The sequence below is a fragment of the Bacillus rossius genome, assembly GCF_032445375.1.
Source record: "Bacillus rossius redtenbacheri isolate Brsri chromosome 4 unlocalized genomic scaffold, Brsri_v3 Brsri_v3_scf4_2, whole genome shotgun sequence".
In the NCBI taxonomy this organism is placed as follows: Eukaryota; Metazoa; Arthropoda; class Insecta; order Phasmatodea; family Bacillidae; genus Bacillus; species Bacillus rossius.
The window spans coordinates 27,598,705-27,622,081 of NW_026962011.1; the positions used below are offsets into that span (position 1 = coordinate 27,598,705).

The window sequence follows — 23,377 nt, forward strand, 5'->3', positions numbered from 1 at the left end:
AACCGAAAAGTTCATGTCCCTATTCATTACATAACAGTGGGGACTCTGAGTTGGACATCTGTATTCCACAAGGCGTACCGCCAACTCAGGATGATGCAGACTGCTTGTTTTGTAGACAACAATTTTCAATGGACTGCAATCAAGAAATGTGAATTCAGTGCGGGATTGTAGCTTGTGGACACACGAAGAGTGCACGGGAAATGAAAGAAATATTTACATCTGTGATTTCTGCCGTAAGTGTCATAAACAGAGGATTGTGGCACTAATAAGTTTCTCACTGCATAATATAATTTACGTTTTTCTAACTATCTGCCATTATTTATGTATTCTTAATGATTTTTCTTTGAATGTTTTCAAGGGGTCCGACTTAGGCAACATTTTGTCAGGCACTCAATATATCACTTTTTTTAAAAAAGTTTATAGAAGATTTATCATGTGTTTTAGATTCACTAAACACTGTAAATCACTTGGCAATGTACGAAGATGATATGTTAAATAAAAATTGAATGTTTTGTTATGTAAAATAAAATGTGGCAAGCAAATAACAAAATGGGGGTCCGACTTTGGTCACTTTCCTCTTAATGTTAAACCATTGCAGGATCATCACAAGAGATATTTTTTTGGGGGGGTACATTTACCATTTAACCTATCCACCTGGATTAATTTATTAAAAAAGGTTTATAAATACAAAATTTTTGCTTTTATTTTGCTTTGTAGGAAGTTTATCAGATTTACAACAAGCACTAATGATAGGTGCATTAAACTTCTCCCAATTCTGCTTACACACGACTGTTCTCACCGAGCTTGGTGCGGGCTGCATCTAGCCGGTGGACATACACACTGTCCGTGGTGAAGCCTGTGCAGCAGGGAGCCAGTCGGGTATGATCTTTTCGTGTATCCTCCAGAGACCGTACTGATTGGCCAGATGCTTCTCGAACACCACATACTCCAGCACGTCCTTCGCCACCAGCTCACTGCCCTGCATCAGCCGGCCGAACCTGTCGTATACTGCCAGCACCTGCAGCACACGCTGACCCTCGGTGTTCTGGCCGTAGTGACATCTGAACTGTTACTAAACGTAAAACATTTAGTTGGTACCTGAAGATATTTACAGTAGAATCTAATCCGACACCCTCCGCTCTCACCCCTCCCTACATCACGCACCACGTATGTGCGCTGTCATCATCGGGCAGTCTAACCTCAAAACGTATCACGTGCGTATATCCTTCCTTGCTGTTTTCAAGTGAGAATAGTCTAGTTAAAAATGTCAAGTAAACGGAAACACAAGACTCTTCTAGCTTTGAAAGACAAATTGGCCATTAGATTATTAAGAAAACATGTGCAAATTGGCAAAAGAATATGGCGTTGGGCGTACTACAATACATGGAATCTGGACCAGGACAGCATAAAACATTAAGAGTTAATAATTGTCCAATAATGAAAAATGCTCTCTACATGTGATTCATGCAACAGCGTTCTAAACACACTCCTGTATCTGAAGAAATTCTGAAAGGAAAAGTAATCAAATTTAATAAAAAAATTACCAGAAAAGATTATTTGTACCAATTAAACAGTTGGGTCATGAGAGAGGTATTCAGTGAATGGTTCCATAAAGACTTTGTCCCAGACGTGAAAAAGTTTATGAAAAAATCTATCTTGCCCATAAAAGCTTTACTCAAACTTAACAATGCTCCAGGCCACCCAAATGAACAGATTTTTAGGTAAACATACCTATTTTGGGTTAATGTTTTCAGGTTGTGCAGTAATTACGGGCTGCACATGTTACGACAGATGTTTTTGGAATGTTCTATAGCACAAGATGGTGCCCATCGTATCTAGTTTCTTTTACAAAAACATTAATGTAGGTTATACAGTACTTCCTTGCTGTGATTATTTTTTTCAGTTTAGACAAACGGTTCCGCGAGTTATGTTATTTACATTTTAAACACAAATTATTATGTGAAAATCGCCGACCACCTGGAAACTAGAGGTACGTCTGTAAGCCGTTTTACGAAAAGGGAAAGAGAATTCAATGACAAAAACTTCAAGATGATGGTAATAAAGTATGCTGCAAGTACAAACAATTGCGCTGCTGCAAGGAAATACAAGAAAAATTGGCAAGTTGTAAATCCACCAGGAAATCGTTTAGTGGGCCAAAGCACTGCCGATTCCACGAAACTGAAAAACAAGTGGTGGACTTTGTGAAAGTTCAACGTGCAAATGGGATGCCGAATTCGTGTGATGCGATTCAACATAAGGCCCGTGAAATCGCAAAGACCTTTAACCTTACGCAACGTGATTTTAAAGCAAGTATAGGATGGTGTGTAAGGATGATGAGAAGAAACGGCTTTTGTCTGCGGCGAAGAACTTCTCTCTGCCAAAAATTGCCTTCAGATTTTGAAGAAAAACTTGTTGCTTTTCAAAGGTATATTATTAAACTCAGAAAGCAAAATGATTATCTTGGCCAAATCGCAAATGCTGATGAAACGCCTGTATATTTTGATATGCCTTCAAATTATACAGTGAATGCTGTTGGAACTAAAACAGTTAATGTGAAGACAAGTGGCAATGAGAAAATGAGGATAACAGTGATGCTTACAGTGTTAGCTGATGGTAGAAAATTGTCCCCTTTTGACATTCTTAACCGTAAAACTGTGCCAAAAGAAAAATTGCCTTCTGGGTTAATAGTGAGATGTCAAGAAAAAGGTTGGATGACAAGTGAGTTGATACAAGACTGGTTAAAGGCAGTTTGGGATAGAAGGCCTGGGGCACTTTTAAAGAAGAAAGGGATGTTAGTGTTAGATGCATTCAAAGGACATTTAACGCCAGAGATGAAATCATGTATTAAAGGTATGAACACCGACCTTGTTAATATTCCTGGAGGCATGACTTCAAAGCTGCAGGTATTAGATGTGTGTGTCAACAAACCATTTAAAGACTGTCTATAAGTGCTGTACTCTGAAAGGCTCTTGGCAGGCAACCACGCTCTTAACACCAACAGGCAAAATCAGAAAACCAAGTGTAGCAGTCTTGTGTCAGTGGATTAAGGCTGCATCATCAAAGGCTTCAATAAATGTGCATTTCTAATGCATTGGATAACAGTGAAGATAGTGTAATGTGGGAAGAAGATGCAATTGAAGCTGAAGTCAACAGCAGTGAAGATGACAACAATGAAGATGATGCATCAGCATAATGAAACTCTTAAAAGTTTCCAACAGTTACAGTACCAGCCATATAGGTATTTATTTCTGTTTGTACATAAACTGTTAACAGTATTTCAAAAGTGGTGGTTGAAATCTTTTGTAACATTCATATTTTCAATTTTATATCTAATTTGTTGGCATGTGTTTAATACAATAAAAATTTTTTTCCCTGAAAACATGAGGCTGTAGTTTGGGGGTCGTCTTAGATTCGGGTATATACGGTAGATCAAGTGATGGGAATATCTAAACCATCTTTCTACCACCAAACTGCACACTTCTATTGCAGCCGATGGATCAAAATGTAATCCAGAAAGTAAAGTCCTTGTATAAAAACAAATTGCTCATCCATATTATTTCTCAGGATGGTGACATAACGCAAAGCCTTAAAGAATTGAATTTGAAGGATGTTGTATTCTCTCTACCTCATGCATGGAACTCTGTCCAATCATCATGGAAAAAGCTATGGCCTACAATGAATGCTGTATCACAGGAAACAGAAGAATGGGATCCAGAAGATAATCTACCTATTGCCGATTGGTTGCAAAATTTATCAGAAAGAGGATTCGAGATAAGTGAAGAATATTTAAATTCTTGGTTTGAAGGGACCAAAGAAACAGAGCAAATTATGACAGATGAACTATGTGAAGCAGTACAAGAAGAAGAAAGCCTTGTAGAAATATTGGAGTCACCTACTACTACAACTGTAAAAGTAAAACCAGATACGGCATTTATTTGTTTCAATACTTGCATAACATGGGCTGAAGAAAACAGCTAAGGATATTATATTATAATTCTTCAAAACATAGGAGAAAAGGTTAACAAGGACTACAAGTTGCAGAAAAACCTACCTTAATCAAGGATTATTTAAAACTATGTAAATTATGTAGTTTTGAGATATGTTTGAGATATAAAAAAATGTGTAGAACAAGAATACAAATACATTATATTCTTTTTATGAAATACTTCATTTTATTTATTATGAATTTTTCTATATAGTAATACAGTAATCCAAACATTCCAATAATCCAGCACCCTCTGGTTTTTAATAGTGCTGGATTAGTGAGATTCTACTATACTTTAAAATGAGAAATCCTTTATAGTATGGTACTTTATAACGAGGTTACACTGTATATTGTTATAACAGTATTCAACACAATTCAAGAGAAAAGAAATAGTTCTAATTACTGATTCATCTCCTACTTTTCTATGCATTAAAGTTCTCTATTCTTTACTTAATCACCTGCAGATTAAGTTGCATATTCCTACAACCCAGCAATAGCAACAGATTAGATAATTGCATCCAGATGCCTTGGGTGAATACTCTAGGGCATAAAGGGCGTGGCCTGACTACCTACGTACCTGCTGCGTGTGGAAGCGCACCGTCAGCTGCGCAAAGACGTTCTCCTTGCTGACGACATCGGTGCAGCGAGCGTGCACCACCCGCGCGGGCTCCAGTGACTGCACAAACTTCCAGTGGATCGTCTTGTCCTTGATGTTGTGCAACATCTCCTGACGCACACAGCCAACAACACCGTGACGCTTCTCTCACAGCTTGAGACATGAACTGCACTCTACAATCCAAATCTGTGGCACATGGCCTGTCTCGAGAGGAATACACAGAGTCCGAGTGTCAAAACTTTCCCGGGGTGTGGAGGAGAGAATTCTCTCGTCCCTGGCTATAATATAAGCAATGATGTACGTAATAAACTGCCAAAACCTTGATACGTTAAATTATGTGTAGTTACAGACACCGACTTACACATTGTTCTACTATCACGATGCTGAAATTAGCTATGGAGAATTATAGACAGTGGTTTTTTTCTGGACTCAGGCTAGCACAGCCATTGTTTATCACAGAATGTAGGAACCATTGGAATGTGTAAAATAAATTCAGTAACTTTGCTAATACGTGAAAGCCAAAGGCACTTCCTAGTGTGTGATCTCTTAACAGTAGGGGTAGTCAAATTTCGTTAATGACGAAATCGCGAAATTTAAAAAAAATCACTTGCACATGAAGTGTAATACAAATAACCTTACTTGGTAGTGATAAGACGTTAATATACTGCATTTCGTTTTAACGAAATTTGCTGTGATGCGCGAAATCCGTAGTTTTTCACGAAATATGACGAAATCGCGATATTCGCGCGAAATTAACATTTTTTATCGCGAAAAATCACGTTGAAACATTCTGGAACCTGCACAAAATGTTTATTATTCCAAGAGGTTATATGTGAGACGCCATCTTTGCTTTTGTTTTTCTCTAGCACCCATAGAGTAGAGTGTAGAAATAAACATTATCACTTAGCTACTGGTGGACAAATCACAGATGGCGTTGGTAGTTACGAGTGTCGAAATGTTCTATGATTTTGTTTTCACGAGTGTGTGTCTGTCGAGTTTAAGTTCTTTATTTCCGAGTGGATGCAATATGTCTCTCTTCCGCATCTATGATCGTTTTCCGTTAAAGTTTTTGTCATTTTGGTCATATTACCATGGTCACTGGATAAAAAACATATAAAATGCCGAAAGTTGTGTTTTCGAAAGAGCTAAAGAATATGACGACAAAGGATTTTACGTGTTCAGTAAAGAAAAAGGCATCATGATGTGCAAGTTCTGTAATGTGCAAGTCGATTGGAAAATAAAATACACGTGTGAAAAACACTGTAAATTTCGAGCATCGCACTGGAACTAAGCGTCAAGTTACTCTAGAACCATATATTTCACGAATGAAAATTATTACATCCAGACGTACGCCTACTCAGTCTCCGTCGTCGCATACGTTCCTACGAGACGTAATAGGCCATAAAACGGCAAAAATTACATTATTTTGCCGACCGCAAATGCGTCTGGTGACGCAATCGTCGATAGGCCTTAACTCAATCTTTGTTCCTTTCTCTGAATCGGCCAAACGCAGTCCAGAAAAATAGCGTCACTTCCATATTAGCCAATCAAATCATAACTGTCAAAATGCTAATTGTTGTATATGGGCGTCCTAGCCGAGGCGACTATTTATTTTCGTAGTTGTCACGGCAATGCACGAAAATAAATGCCGGCCAAGAGTGCCAACATATACATGAACAAATACCGCACACGCAGTTGAGACGGTGAAAAATGTAAACAAAAAAAAAAAACAATACTCTGTAATGTTGAATAAGTACAGTGTTTTGGTGGGGACTAGTTTGCAGGAAATATATAATAGCTGATTTTCAGAGATAGTCAAAATGGACTTGAGACACTAACGTTTCTGATCAGTTTCCGATTTTTTTTGTATGTAATCTTGAGAATTTTAATTACAAATGCAGCGTGCTAAATTTTAGATGTGAATGTACTTCAAAACAATGTTTTTGATAAAATTTGACCAAATAAAGCAATTATTCCATCAAACATATACATGTGTATAAAATTATAATGACGAAATAGTTATTTTTTCTAACTAAACAATTTTTTTTTTCACCGAAATAACTCTTTTTATTCACCGAAATGGGCCTTTTTTATTTACCATTTTTCATTGGCCCTACTTAACAGTTATGGCCAATGATAGCAAAGCTGCTTGTTCTCTCAATTTAGGATCATGATCACTAATGAAACACTCTTCTGTTGCACAAGGCATGAAGTGCCGAAGATCAAAGATGTATTCCCAGCATTTGTCCACTCCCAGTGCTCTGACACGCATCACTCTTTTTCCCTCCCCTTTTCTGGCTTAGCACATGCGTACTGTCATGCCTGCCTATTAAAGGCTGTTTTAGGCATTGTCTGGGCTTCTTTTGGCTTAAGATTTATAGTTGACATTAGTCCTGTGTGAGTCCTGAGGTCGCACTGAGGCAAGTCATGGCAGTACCGTCTCGCACTTAAGTTTGTGGCCTAGCACGTGGTGGACCTGTCCGTAACATAATCTCTGATATCCTTGTGTCTTGTCTAAATTTTGTTCTGTTGCCGCCTTCTAAATTTCAGATAGGCTTAGTGTCGTTTAAACTTGCGTGCGTCAATGTAATATTTTTTTGGCTATTTCTCATCCTGGGTGTGCCTCACGGGGTTGCCCTCAAGAATTTTGAATTGCAGCTTAATAAATACTGTTTGGTTCGCTTTAACAGTTAACCGTGTTAACTACCGATCATAATTTGCTGATCCTCCCATTGTGATAGTTCTTTTTCGTAAAGTATCTTTTAGAACTATAATTTTCTCTCTAGATGTGGGGGCACACATTGTATGATCTTTGTTCACGTATTTTTAGTAAATATCAATTTATGTAATTTTTAACGTTTCAAGTATAATTTTCATTAAGTCCATCTATAACATTCTTTGTGCATTTACTGAGCTTCAACCAAAACTCTATTTAATCTTTTTTTGTTATTATTTGCATGATGAATATGGTAACTATTACTGTCTGTTTTTTTTTCTACTTAACAGAGTTTGCCGCATTATTACATAATAGTTTTGTTAACCAATGCTCTTGTTCTGATGAAAATATTGACTAAAGCAGAACTTATAACCTACTGAGTTTGGAGTAAACCCAGTACACTGCACTTTAAGCTTGCGAGTTTTAGTTATGTCATGCAGAGATGATTTACAAGTAAAACCTACATTTCCTTCTTTAAACAAGACTTATAACATTTTTACTAAAGGAACATGACTTAACCTATTGTAACTAATTACACTTATGTTACATCGTGTAGAATTGCAGAATCCTGTAATTTTTTTTGAGACAAATAAATGATGTTACACTGGGCATTCAGGCTGGTTCAAGGTCATCGTGGTCCCAGTTTCTTTTAATTCATTTTTATATGTTTTTCTCTAGGTTGACTAAATTACTATTTATAGAGTTGTGATTTTCACCATTTCATTTACTAAATGTCATTTTTATAGCTATATGTTTTACATGTGCATTTCATTGTCTGTAATGTTTATTTAACATAAGATAGAGTTCTGATTAAGGAAGGACAGATTTACGATGCTCTAGCACCTACAGAAAAACAGCTTTATCAGTTAAAATAGATATTCTTGGCCTTTTTTTTTTGCATATATTGTTATGATGGGAAAAGCAAGTGTTTGCTCCTATGGGAGACAGCAAATTTATCAGGGACTGTATCAGGATGAACTTTATACTTGTGTTGTTGGTTAATTCTTATAAGTACAATGTATTTTATATGGTATAATGTCCTTGTGCGAAGTAAATGTTTGGTGATTGGCTGACGGAGCCAGGCAGCTCTTTTCCTCCTGTGTGGTTGGACAATGTCGCGTTGCCTTGATAGTTCTCTGCTCGATGTGGGCTACGTAGTCACATTAGGCACAAATTAATAGTTATGCATTAAGAACTAACTTTATAGCTGTGATCCGGGCAGCCCTGATTATAGAACTTTTTTCCTTCAAAAATATTAACTATAAATTTTGTGACAACAGTCAGCACTCAGCCCATGACAGAGCTTTATTAATGTTGCAGCTGCCATCTTAAGGACATGTTTGTCACTGGTTGTACCATGCAAAGTGACCACGGGACTTATTTGAGAGAGATGATTTTATGACAGTATTCAGAATGCTTTTTGCCATCAAAATTAATAAAAATTCCAATTTCAAGCAGGAAAAATTCAATTATGTTGTTGCTATGAAAACTGTGTGGAACTGTATGTAAGCATTGTGTAATGGCAGACAATGTTTTGTTTTTAGGTCGAAACCTAAAAATTAATATGCATTAACATTCTACTAAACTTTTTCTTCAGTACAAATAGTCTACCTGAATTCAAAAAGTAGCATCAAAATTCAAAATATCTATACAAATAAATTTGGTGGTTTATTGTCGTTTAGCAACGCCAATCTACCGTATATACTCGTGTATAGCGCGCCCTTTTTTCCCCTCAAGTAAAGGAAAAAAATAAGGATGCGCGCTATACACGGAAAAAAAAAAATTTGGGGGGGGGGGGGGGAGGCGGGGAGGAGTGGAATTCGTTAACTGACGGGTGACGTTTCTGGCCAGCCCCCACACATACGCACAAGCAACAAGGCCTCTCTTTCACACACACACACGCACGCACACAACCTGGTCTCTCTCTCTCACACACACACACACACACACACACGTGCGCGCGCAAGCACGCAGGTCTCTTGTTTATTTTTAGACCTCCCCCTCTACAGCTAGTAAAATAAAAGAGAGAGAGAGAGAGAGAGAAAATGTTGACACCAGTCCCCCCCCTACCACTTCCTTCGCTTCGTCGCAGCTGCTACCGGTGAGTCATCTAGTCCGTGTCACATTCCTGCCTGCCTCCCTTCCTCCCGCCCACGTACCAGTTGTGACGATACAGCGCTTCATTATCTTGCGTCTACACAGCAGAGTTTAAGTATTTTCCTGACGCATCACCACACATCAATTTAAATAATCAGGTACCACAAAATGTTAGTAAAATTTATTTATGGGAAAAAAAATTTCAAATTTTTTTTTCTTTGGAATTTGTTGCAAAAATCGTGGTGCGCGCTATACACGAGGGCGCGCTATACACGAGTAAATACGGTAACTTGTAAAACTAAGTCTTTAAAAGTTTTCTGCCAGTTTGTGTGGTTTAAGAAATGTTAGCATATGGTAATGGTATATGAAACTGGGGTGCACTTGTGGCAAGGACAGTGAGGTGCACACGCCCCGTCCCGAGGCTGCAGTGGCCGTGTTGATGTCGCTCACCGGGAAGGCTCGCTCCGTCACGAACTCATGCAGCTTATCTTCCTCCTTGCTGTGAACAAGTCACAGTCGCCCGTCACAAGCCGCCCTCCAGCACACTGCATCTAGCTGGACACTGCTTTGTTCCGGTGAAATCTAAATGATAAACCCGGGAGCAGTATTTCATGTACTGTAAGGAGGTTAGACACTGACCTACCCTAACATTGATTCTTTAGCATGGGGTTTTGAGAAGTTAAAAAAAATATTTATTCTTGTGTTATGTTTTGTATGGAAATATTTGTCTCTGCATTCCTTAAATGTTTTCTATAACTCCTTTGTTTCTGTCGGTGATTTCTGGCAGAGATGATTTATAAATTTAAGTTTAAGCCGGGTTTTGGGAAGAAGGAGTAAGGAAGGGCCGTCCAGCTGGCGCCAGGTGTTTGAAAGCATTGTGGCGTGACCTAGTTAGCTGTGATTGGCCAAGTGACGTTTCACTTTATTTGAGACAAAATCGCTGTATGCTGCCGCCATATTGTGCCGGAACTATTTCTTTATAGGTTGCCAGAAGTTATTGTAAGCTGTTAAATAATGGTAAAGTAAATGAATTTGTGGTTTAAAATCTTGTATCTTTTTTTGTTAAACTTATGTTACTTTGAAGTGTATAGTATTTGGTTGAAGTAAGTGCAAATATTGACCGCGGAAGGATATGGAACTTTGTCTTTGGAGGGAGAGAGAGGCTTGTAACGGTGATTTTGGAAGGAGCTGTGAAACATGTGGTGAAAATAAAGTTTTCTTTGTAGTTGGGCGTTATTAAATTATTACTGGAGAGTTACCCACTACAGTACTTTCTTTCTAGCAACACATAAATTAAATTCTACAAATCTAAATGTTAGCTATCGATTACTGAAAAGTCTTTTCTATTAACAACTGTCGTCAACATATTCCAGCTCACAAGTTAAAGCAAGACTCGAAAAAAACTCAAAAGTATTCGGACTAGCTGAAACGTTTGTAGCTTGGGTTAATATCAAATAAGAAATAACTATGAGCACTAGTATAAAAACTAAAAAGAAAACAAAAGCTATTATCTAGCATCTAGTATTCACACTGTGGAGTGTCCAACTGGCGAATGGCGACACCGCTATCTCAGTCCCCAACCTGGCACAAGTCACGCATAGTAAAACAAGTAAGCACTCGAGGTGGAAATGGTTTTAATAAGGCAATATTTTAAAGTAGTAAACACTGCCCTATTTTTTATAAAAGCCAATTTAGGCAACCAGTTAAAAGTGTAAAATAACAATCAATTGCTAGTACTCGAACGACATGCAAAAATAAAACAACTGTGCACAAATGTGATGCTACCTCTGTACCAGCTGGACCAACTTGGTCGAGCATGTGAGTTCCAAATAATGCATTATTTACTTTTAATAGTTTAAGTTAATAACACATGTGTCAGTTGGTAATTTCTTGCACTTTAAATAAAAATAAATGTTTCAAAAGCAAGGAAAATAAGTACCCGTACATTTTCTTGTATATAAGAGTTCAATATAGCACTTGATGGATTTTAATGTTAACAGTAAAGATGAGGATTGTTAACTTAAATAAATAATACTACCTTTAAAGTTTAATAAAAATAGAATTAATTTTTTTTCCCAGCAAGCAAGAGATAACTGCATGGCAAGCCACCAGTGTCTAAATTCAAGTACCATACTCCTCACAGAAGGGTCACACCTGCGTGTGGGTTGCATCTATAATTTTAGGCATAAAAATCTAACATTTTCAGCATTAGGGTCATCATTTATGTCTTCAGTAGAGTTCCATGGATACATGTGAAGTCTTAGTGTTCCGTGCGTGATAAATCAGGCGCTTTACAAGCCCTCTGTCCTTTGTGTGTTTACAATGAGAAGGTGTGAGGCAACAGACTTGAGTCCCCCACCCGCGCCCAAACTATAGTTACCACCACTCCCATTCATGCACTAACTAACAAAAGTGATAAAGGAGAAAACTGCCATTTTTTACAACCCTCTCCTTACCACAGAGAGAGTGGTGGCACAATCGCTTGCCAGCACCGACTGGTCGGTGGCGGACACAGAATAACTGCACTGTTCACAGGGCTTCACACTACTGCTGATATATTTTAGTTAAATAAATTATTATACTAACTTATGGAGTTATATTTATAAAATATCCAACATTGGCTAGTTATTTACCCAATTATTCAAACATACAGTAAAAATGTCAATTTTTATTTTCCAAAAAGATTAAAAAAACTCGCATTAGGGTCACACTATGTTTTACTAATCTAAAAATTCGACACAAAATGTGCAACCCATAATCAGGTGAATATGGTACAACACGTGTGGCTCTCGGAACATTCAGCCATGTTTCCTACTTGCTGGAATGGACCCAGCTGAGAATAGCCGTGCCAGCTGTGGTGACTGCATCGACCACCGTGCACTACGACTGCGCAGCACAGTACCCTTCAGGACTGGCGGTGGACAGTACAGCGCAGTTGGGCAAGATAGACAGCAAACATTTACATGCAAGTCCATGAGTGCTGCTACAACATGTATCTGGGAAGGAGACTAAACTAACCACTAGTTATAATCACTTACCTTAATCATATTTCAGCTACATTAGTTTATGAAGGCACCTTTTGTTAGTGACCATGGCCAACAAATAGTTCTTATTCATTAGAGGAACTTTACATTCAGTAATGTAATACAAATACTAAAAACTAAATTTATCAACACATATGTGTTTTAAGTCTGATTTGGCCATTCCATTTTAATCCAATATAAAGCATAAGTAGAGATGGTGATCTATAGCATTTAAAATAATAACATTTAGCATTTTGAATTTGAAATTTAGCATTTTGTAGCATTTTTAAAAACAAGATTTAGCCAATTCTCTCATTTTACATTACTGAAGAAAAGTATATTTTTAAAAAACATTAAATAATACATATATTCATTATTAACAACCACAGAAATAAAGATCTAGCACAACTACAAAGATAGCCTATCTTGGCAGGTTTCCAAACAACTTTTTAGCACTTATGAGTGCAATAAATTGAATACTTAAAATTACAATAAATATTTTTTAGCCGTGTTCATGGCCATAGTTGATGTAGAGTGCACAAATAATGTTATTGAAACTCGTTTTTTTCAATTTTCACCTTCTTTTGGTTTTCGATCATGCCAGAAACCGTTGCTTGCCGTTTTACCGACTTTTTTTCTTCATCCGATTTCTCGGTGAATCTTTTTATTTTTTTGCAGCCTGATGTCCCTCAGATTTAATGTGCTTTTCAAGTACATCTTTATTTTTCCACTCCAGACGGCGATTACATAAATTGCACATTAAAATATTTGTATCACTTTCGTAGAACTGTTCACTTTTGTATTCATTTATGCAATCGCGAATGGAAATTACGTTTCGTCCCATTTTTACCACGAGAAATAACAGTATACAACACATTCACGAGTATGCACGTATTTGTAAACACACCACCTTCCACAGACTACACAGGAACGCGGCTTTCACGTGAAACACAGCCAGAAAATGGGCGCTGCGAACAAAACTTGTGCTCTGCAAGATGACGGACACTCTTCCAGCTAGTTGTTCTTTGCTTTGTTTACAATCGCGAGGCACGGATGGCCATTTTTCATTCAATATTTACGAACAATAGTGTTGTGAATGACTTGACAATAAGATACCTGTGCTGAATACGCCATAAAATGATGGTTTCTTTTAATACTGAACTGAAACTAAATACAATCGGTAAATAAATTGTGTAGAGTGAAGACGAATCTACGTTTTTTACCTCGATTTCACATTTATCTCGGAATAGTCTAGATTTCGCATTTTAAGCCGAAAAAATATAATTTAGCATATTTTCGCATCTACTTCGCGAAAACGAAAAATCACCATCCCTAAGCATAAGTGTTTATATCAAGTCTATGTATAAAAATTATCTTGGTTAGCCAATCACTTTGGATTTTTATCCAAAACAACTTACCAGTAGGTGCCAAATTTCCTTAATACTGTTTTTACAGATATTTTTCAAACACAATTTGGTTGAAAGCATGGTGCGTGAGACTTTTCAGCAAAATGCTCACTTTCACCGTGTACTTAAAGTACATTAAGGTGATTGGTATGCCTGACTGCAGTTTATTCTGGTGGGGAAAAAAAAAAGCAAGAGAAGAAACCTGGGGCAGGTATGTGTTATCCGTAGGGATGGTGATTTTTCGTTTTCGTGAAATAGATGTGAAAATATGCTAAATTATATTTATCCGCTATAAAATGCGAAATCTAGACTATTCCGAGATAAATGCGAAATCAAGGTAAAAAACGTAAATTCGTCTTCACTCTACACGATTTATTTACAGATTGTATTTCGTTTCAGTTCAGTAACAAAAAAAACCCATCATTTTATGGCGTATTCAGCACAAGTATCTTATTGTCACGTCATTCACAACACTATTGTTCGTAAATATTGAATGAAAAATGGCCATCCGTGCCACGGGATTGAAAACAAAGTAAAGAACAACTAGCTGGAAGAGTGTCCGTCATCTTGCAGAGTACAAGTTTTTAGGCCGCCATATTGCGACATCTCTGCTTCACCACGCTAACAATTCCCATTTTCTGGCTGTATTTCACGTGAAAGCCGCGTTCTTGTGTAGTCTGTGGAAAATGGTGTGTTTACAAATACGTGCATACTCGTGAATGTGTTGTATACTGTTATTTCTCGCGGTAAAAATGGGACGAAACGTAATTTCCATTCGCGATCGCATAAATGAATACAAAAGTGAACAGTTCTACGAAAGTGATACGAATATTTTAATGCGCAATTTATGTAATCGCCGTCTGGAGTGGAAAAAAAAGATGTACTTGAAAAGCACATTAAATCTGAGGGACATCAGGCTGCAAAAAAATAAAAAGATTCACAGAGAAATCGGATGAAGAAAAAAAGTCGGTAAAACGGCAAGCAACGGTTTCTGGCATGATCGAAAACTAAAAGAAGGCGAAAATTGAAAAAACAAAAAAAAATATTGAAAAAACGAGTTTCAATAACATTATTTGTGCACTCTACATCAACTATGGCCATGAACACGGCTAAAAAATATTTATTGTAATTTTAAGTATTCAATTTATTGCACTCATAAGTGCTAAAAAGTTGTTTGGAAACCTGCCAAGATAGGCTATCTTTGTAGTTGTGCTAGATCTTTATTTCTGTGGTTGTTAATAATTAATATGTGTATTATTTAATGATTTTTATAAATATACTTTTCTTTGGTAATGTAAAATGAGAGAATTGGCTAAATTTTGATTTTAAAAATGCTACAAAATGCTAAATATCAAATTCAAAATGCTAAATGTTATTATTTTAAATGCTATAAATCACCATCTCTAGTTATCCGTATCACATTTGCGGTGTCATTTTTAGAGTCTTGAGAACATCAGTCAAAAGTAGCATGAGTGATGCAGTTTGTTGTTCACTGTGTAGTTTTTCAACTAAGCTATAATTTTGCAGGACAGAGATTTCAAAAATTCACAGGTTTCTCAAGGATTTCCTGACGGCAATAAAAAAACCATAGCTTTTCAGGGTTTCTCGGAATGGCCAGCAGGATGGCCACCCTGTTGGATGTTACGGAGTTTTACTGTTGCACCGGGCTCACAGGGGTCTCGAGTCAGCACGGACGGTGTGCGGAGCTAGGGTCCCGGCCGCCGCCAGACACTTGCCTGGCGAGCAACTCGTGTGCCTTCACGTAGATGTCGTGCGCTGCCACCACAAAGTCCCGTGTCTCAAAGTCCTCGTCGAAGGAGCGTATCTTGCGCACTGCCAGCATGCTCTTGCTCTTCTTCTCTAGCAACTCAAACTTCTGCTTCGCGCCCTGAAGCATCCACACACACACACAAACATACGCGTCACTGCTGGCAGTGTTCCTACCTTGCATGAGCATACCTGCCAACTTGTTAGGAGTGCAAGCAGTAAGATTTCCAAATTAACAAATCTATAGCGTAAATCAGGTACGATGTTTAAAATAAGTGATCTGGAAAGCACATGTTTATTTTGCATTGATAACAGCACATTTCTACCCAAAATACGAAAGTTAAATAAAAATTTACTGTAATTTATTAAAACTTAACAGCTTGAATGCAAAATAAATGATTTAATACACATGTACACAAGTTAATGTACGTATATATATATTTTTTTTTCTTACAGAGATAGACCTTTATCATAAGTCCTTTAGTTTCTTCTCTTTGCTTTTCTTTTAATACAGAAATAACATCATTTTTAACTCCAACCATAACTGCTGCATTATCACAGCCAAAACCTATACAATTATGAATTGGCACAATCATACTTTCAAGTTCTGATAGCAATAACTGCCCAATATTTTTACCAGTAGAAGCACCTTCCAATGAAGGTATGGCCAAAACACAACTAGTTACTAGCCTGCAGTCAGGGTTGTAATAAGTTACCACGAGAGGATATAACTTATTACTTGTGTCATTGCTTCCATCAGTAGTAAGTGTATATGGGCCACTTTTCAAGCACTTTACTACTGAAGTAGTAGTATTGGAAGCCATTTCTTTTACTATTGCTGCAGTTTTAGTGTTTTAGTGCGCCCACAGCTGTACATTTTTGCGATATCAGACCCTGGGAACATTTTTCGAAACAAATGCCTGGCGTGGTCGGCGACGCTGAATGGAAGGTTATGTTCCACTAAAAAGCTTGTAAAATAGCATTCCGCCCTAATCACATCACTGTCACTGTTACGGTTCACGGAAAAGAAACAACTGATTTTTCTGTTTTCTTCTGCAAGCTTCGCATTATTTGCATGTTTCAAGCTCTTGGCGTGATAGGAAATATCGTGCTTGCCACCATGGGAAACAATAATGTCGCAACGACAAACACTACAAAACGCAAAAATTAGAGCATTTTTCACTCTTAGTAATGAAAGGAAATAATTCTGAGTAAGATGACCGAAACACCTGTCCATATTGTTTTTACTACTCGTAGCCATTATGAAATCATATTATCTTACATTTCGTACAAGCACTAACTTACAAAATATTTACCGCACTCCTACATAAACGGTTAAAGTCCTTATCACTCGTCTCCAGCCAACCTGCTGTGTACCAACAAAACTCACAACAATTACTTTCATGACTCTTCCGCACAAAAGATTAGCAAGATCAGTTGCCAACCAGCCTGCTGTGTACCAACGAAACTTACAAAAATTACTTTCTTTTCGGAACGATTTTTCTCTGACTCCATTATTCTCATATTATCGCGGACGCCATGTTGTTAAACAATAACAAATGCTGCTCAAACTGTATTTTTATATGGGCACTAAAATATTGAAAATAATATACTGCATTTTTGAACAGACAAAAATCGTAAGATGTTCCGAATTTCCGTACAATCGTAATATGAATTATTTTCCGTACAAATTACGGGAAAATCGTACAAGTTGGCAGATATGCATGAGTACCAACCAACATAAACAGACATTTCAAATTTCCCAAGCTCAATAACAATGGCCAGAGCCTGCCTGTGCTCGGCACTCGTCACACAAGTCTGCACTCCCCAATCATTCAGCCTTCGGATGGTACAGCTGCCTTGATTGCTCGAGGGGTTGGAAAAGATAGCTTCTATCATTTTGTCAATTAGCATCTATTATTGTAAAATTGTCATTTTTTCTTCAACTTGTTTAAAACTTAATATTTACAGTCTAAATTTTTGTAGACCAAATATTCATACCTACAAATACCTACAAATAAAACACTAGTTAATTGGTGTACAAAATTTTTTTTTCCATGTTTTTTGGATTAAAACATTTTAATGCTTATTTTACTTAAAATAAATTGGTAGTGCAATATACTAGCAAATATAAAGTTGCAGGTTTAATTCAGAGAATAATACAAAATTCAAATGGATAATTACATGCGGCTTCAATTTTGAAGTTATTTTAGGATACATGGCAATATCACACATGCTGCTTATGAAAACTAGTGTACATAACTACATATTACCAGAAAATCACCCCATGTTTCAAGAGAAAACATTTAGAAGAACACCAAGTACCTGTAGTCCTGCTCTGGTTTGCTTCACAATAGGCTAAATCAAGATGCAAGAGTGCACCAGTTTTGTTTTTATCTTATTAGCAAATCACCTGAGAAATAAGAAAATCTATGGCAACTGGATTACATGCTGTATTAACTGAGGTACTGGTATAAATAAATAGCACCAAGTGTAAATTAGCAAAAAAATAAAATCCATAGCAAGATGCAAAATTTTTGCAGCTCCTACTAATTGTTCCGTCTCTGTCTCTCACGATCCCTGCTGCTCAGCAGTCGGGCTCTTGAACTAAGCAGGATGCATCTACTTTGCAATAATTGGCACTGGTTTATGCAACAAAATTACCTCACGTTTCCTGACAATCTACACAGCACGACAGAAACTCAGCGAGCACACACATTAAAAACCAGCCCTACTTGTGCAGCGTCATGATCTCTGTGAAAATGCACGCAGTCCGAAAGGCAAGGTCACAGCGAGCGTGGTCGATGCACTCACAGAGGTGGTGATGGGAGACATCTTGCCATCCCCCTCAGGCGGCACGTACGGCTCGAACACGCCCCCCGTGGAGCTGATGTAGACGGGGCGCTCCGTCCACGGACGCACCGGCTGGATGCCCCTCTCCTTCATCTTGCTGCGGACCTGCTCCTGAGTCATGTCCTCCTCCGGCAGCTCGTCGAAGTCTGGCAGCTCCACCTTCACCACCTGCGCTCCCCGCGTGCTCTCTGTCAGGTGGGACGGCAGGTCTCACCCTCGTGCGCAGTGCGCATTTCTCTCTCTCTCTCCCATGCATGTGCGCTCTGATGCTAGATATTCCCAGAGACGAGAGCACGGAAGTTTTAGACAACTTCATATGTAATAAAATGAAAAATTTTAAATTTACTTAAAATATTTTTTATTTTGTTAAGGAAAATTAGGAATGAGAATTTCAAAAATACATTTTCTTACTGGATTTCATCAAGTGAATAATCTAATAATATTCAATTTTTAACTTCTAAAGATAATTATCTGAAAGATGCCATATTGGTTTCAACATTTGTCACGTAATTATTTTTATACCTTTTAATATTAAAATTTTTTGCCTCTGTTCAACCATAGCAATTAATGGAATGCATAGTCATTAACGGTGACCAATTGCAACAAATAGTTTCTCCTGTGAAATACTAATAAATGTTTGAAATCAATATTTTTTCTTTCACATGTATACACTGTAATAATCTCGTGTGACAAGTCACAATTGTGCCCGGCTAAGATGATGACTGTTTCTTGCACAAACATAAACACTTGAAAAAAAATTCTAAAATTGCAAGTAGTCAGGGGTTAAGTTATGTCTATGACTGTTACATGACTCGAAACTGTTAGTAATAATTTTCAAATAAAATTAATTTAGTAATTTATTCTTCTCACAACGCAACCTTACAATTTTTCCGAGCCGAAACAGCACAACCACTCGGCCCAGCTCGCAAACAAGGACTGACGAATCAAAGCACAGAACAAAAACACACAAAAGAGTACAAACTGTCGACTTCCCTGGAAAAGCTGCCTTCCTATCTTACAACTACTATTCTGCGATACCCTAGTCATCTGCTCTGCATGTCTCCAAGCGTGAGACAAGACTGTACCTCTACCACCGAGGGGGGAGAGGGTGTTCACTGACCTTGAGCTTACGGAGTCGCTTGAACTTGGGGTTCCAGTGCTTGTTGATGTGTCTGACAGGCTGGAGGCCCAACGCCGGCAGCACCTGAGGGCGTACACGTCACTACTTCACTGTCACCACTCGGTCCACACCACACACATACCACATGCCCGGCGACAATCAGACAAGACACAAATAAAGCCACAAATGGTGTTGCGGGTGTTGGCGGAAAAGAGCACTCTCTCAGACGTTAGGCGGTTCTGCGGCCTGGCGATTCGTCAGCGCTTTACTCCCTCGACTTGCCGATATTATTTCTACCGGCTGAACAATAACAAATACACACCAACCAGGTGGCAACACTGTTCTGCTTCACAGGATTCCAACCCCCTTTCCAAACCATTATAACGCACATTTTTACTAGCTATTTTAAAAACACATAACTAATGTGGAATCATCCAAGATAAAGGTGCATCTTGAAAGAAAGCAATTAAATAATTAATTTGCATTTTATAATTCCCTGCATTTTTTTCCTCATCATTGCGATAAGAGGCAAAGTTGTTATTGTGGTAAATATTTACTTGGGCGGTATTTCCGAAAAAAAATGTTAAAAATCCGAAAATACCTTTATTTTATGCTCTTCAACTTCCTCTTTTCATTAAAAGTGGTGGAGGTAAGAAATTCCAAATACTTTAGGAGATATCGAATTTTTAAATTTCATCATATGTAGTTGAGCGGTATTTGCGAAAATAAATTTTAAAAATCCGAAAATACCTTTATTTAATGCTCTTCAACTTCCTCTTTTCATTAAAAGCGGCGGAGATAAGAAATTCCAAATACTTTAGGAGATATCGAATTTTTTAATTTTGCAATACAAGACCTGTGGAACCATTCGAGCGGCGCCATTTTTATTTTGCCGTGTGTTCGTGAATACGTGAATCGTGAATGCGTAATTAATAAAATGGTTGATTAGGTCAGGTCAGTTACATTATTAATACTTTCAAACTAAGCCGACATTAAAAATTATTTTGTGAACTAATTTTAATGGCTGTTTAGTTTTGAAATATTTATAATGTAACTGACCTGACCAAACAAACCCGGACAGAGGGTGAACAGTTAATGGTCGATTAGGTCAGGTCAGTTACATTATAAATACTTTCAAACTAAGGTGATATTAAAAATAATGTGAATTAATTTTAATTATTCTTTAGTTTTAAATTATTTATAATGTAACTGACCTTACCTAACAAACCCGTAACAAAGGATGTACAGTAACAACTCACGTAAATTTTTTTGTTACTTATTATTTGCGCAACAATATCAAAATAACAAATAAGACTTTAAAATTAGAAACGTTAAAAACTCACCTAAGTTGGAGGCGGTAATTAAACACCGTTTTAAACAATAATTGAACTAAATAATCACGTATTAGTTCATTTGAATTCTGGCCTATCACGAACAATCACGTGACATCATTTTCCAATAAAAATATAGATACTCGTACGTAAACAAGAAACAATGGTGCATGCACACCACAGGAATGCGCTGGTTTTGTGCTGAAATTTAAAAATTCGATATCTCCTAAAGTATTTGGAATTTCTAATCTCCGCCGCTTTTAATGAAAAGAGGAATTTGAAGAGCATATAATAAAGGTATTTTCGGATTTTTAACATTTTTTTTCGCAATTACTGCTCAACTACATATGAAGAAATTTAAAAATTCGATATATCCTAAAGTATTTGGAATTTCTAATCTCTGCCGATTTTAATGAAAAGAGGAAGTTGAAGAGCATAAATTAAAGGTCTTTTCGGATTTTTAACATTTATTTTCGGAAATACCGCCCAAGTAAATATTTACCGTTATTGTATTATTTTATAACCTGAGAAACAATTATTTTCCAGTAGCATTTTCTCCATGTTGAATACTTGGAACAAGACTTTCACGTATCGTTTTAAATTTGGATATTGTAAAAGGTTGTACATTATTACAAAGGAAAGTTATTTTTTAAAATATGTGTCATCTAAAAAAATAATAATCTAGATTAGTTGCTTCAGTGGAAAAAAAAAAAAAAAAAAAAAGAATTTTAAATATGTTCCAATTCAGTTACACTCAACATTGTAGTGGTAATGTTGAGGCAGGAGCACAAGATTGTGAGAGTTTAATTACCTGCAAACATTTTACAATTAAAGTGTTGTATGTTGCACCTAGGTATGTGTATGTTTTGGCAGTAGTTATATCAAGTGTGGTAATTTATTAATTATGGAAATAGTTTAGGTATGATGTTTTACCCTTGTGTGAATGTTATTTTAGTTTACTTGCATTTGAATGAATTTAAATTGTACAATAATTTGTACTACTGCAAATTTTTGTTTGTATTTTAAAAAGTATTTTGAATCATTAAGTGCTACAACAGCAAGAATCATCAAATTAAATTTGTGGTATGCGTATAATTTGGTATGTTGATAGCAAAGCGAAAGCATCAATTTTCTGGGATCAGAAATGTATGGTCATTCATTCATAGAGAATTTGTTGATTTTGTACTGTTGTATTTTCTGATGTCTGCGTGGCTGGTGTTTCAGTGCGTGTTGCATAACGTGTGCAGAATGTGCATCGTGTGTTTGGCCGAAGTTGAGTACCTACATCACGCAATTCATGTTATGTGAATATCTCCATTTTCTGCTCACAGGAAAGATTTACATGCCTGTGACATAAGCGAAAGATCAATGTTTTAGTTTTGTTTTTAATGTAATACCCAGATCCTGTGCATTTGATTTTGATGGAATGATATCAGAGAAATCTGGGTAAAGGAAAGAGTCTTTTTTATGATAGATGATGCAAAAAGGGCTCTTTTCCTAGGGTAGGTTAGTTCTGCAAATGCTGAATTGATAAAATCAAAGTGCAGGAATAAATTCTCGCGTCGCTGGTTTTCCATAAATACAATAATAAAATTCGGAAAATACATTTTTCTAACACTAAAGACGTTCCCCTATTACCCTGAAAACAGTATTTCTAAGATATCACTGTTCATAGTTCATATTATGCTTTTACAGTAACGTAAACTAGACTATTATCCCCCCCACCACCACGGCAATATTATACTTTACGATACCGTGGTATCGCAAAATAGAATATACTGTATGATACCTGTGACTTTTTTTTTAAATAAAAATAATATTTCATAACCTTAAAATTCAATCTCATTTGTTGCTATTTGTTACGGTTCCATGCATTCAAATGCAGTCAAATTTTTCAGGAGATCCGTCTCTATTTCTGTGTCATAGTAGATCGGGCCTAAACTCACCTGTAACACTTTAAAAGCTGATTTAATTCCCGTAAAGGTAACACCCGCCATTTCCGGCTGTTAGCTTCACAGATATAAGCATAGATATAATCAAACATTCTAGTACGACAATATACGAAAGTCACAAAAATCGGGAGACACGTTACACAGCGTATTCTAGCGGCAGCGCCTGATTCTAACGCATTATCACATAAGTGATATGGGTGTTTGACAATTATAAAAGTATGTTTTTTCCCAGTTTTAAGAAGTTTAGATTATTTATTTTGCCTGGAAAAATGCTTGCAATGTTTAGTTACAACAAATTACGATGTTGCTAACTGCTTTAAGTCATTTTTGAAGTAAAATTTCTTTAGGCGCGTTGGTGACGAAATCATAGAAGTATTGACGGCAACAAAATATTTTATATTCTCTTACATGAACACAAAATAAATCTCTGTAAAAATATCCTGAAGAAAATTTTACAGACATTAAAGGCCCGTCTACAATAGCAATGTCCTAAACTGTGTCCGAAAGACAC

General features: G+C 36.9%; 1 protein-coding gene across 1 annotated transcript; it reads right to left on the reverse strand.

Annotated features, from left to right (window-relative positions):
• Positions 1 to 677: 677 nt before the first annotated feature.
• Positions 678 to 22,952, reverse strand: LOC134542243 (large ribosomal subunit protein mL45). The gene is made up of 7 exons (XM_063386340.1): positions 22,861 to 22,952; positions 19,584 to 19,667; positions 18,425 to 18,631; positions 15,580 to 15,731; positions 9,865 to 9,913; positions 4,563 to 4,712; positions 678 to 1,018 (listed from the first exon to the last, which is right to left on the reverse strand). The coding sequence occupies exons 1-7, from the start codon at positions 22,909 to 22,911 to the stop codon at positions 821 to 823; spliced, it is 891 nt and encodes a 296-aa protein (XP_063242410.1). The 5' UTR covers positions 22,912 to 22,952; the 3' UTR covers positions 678 to 820.
• Between the last annotated feature and the right edge of the window lie 425 nt (positions 22,953 to 23,377).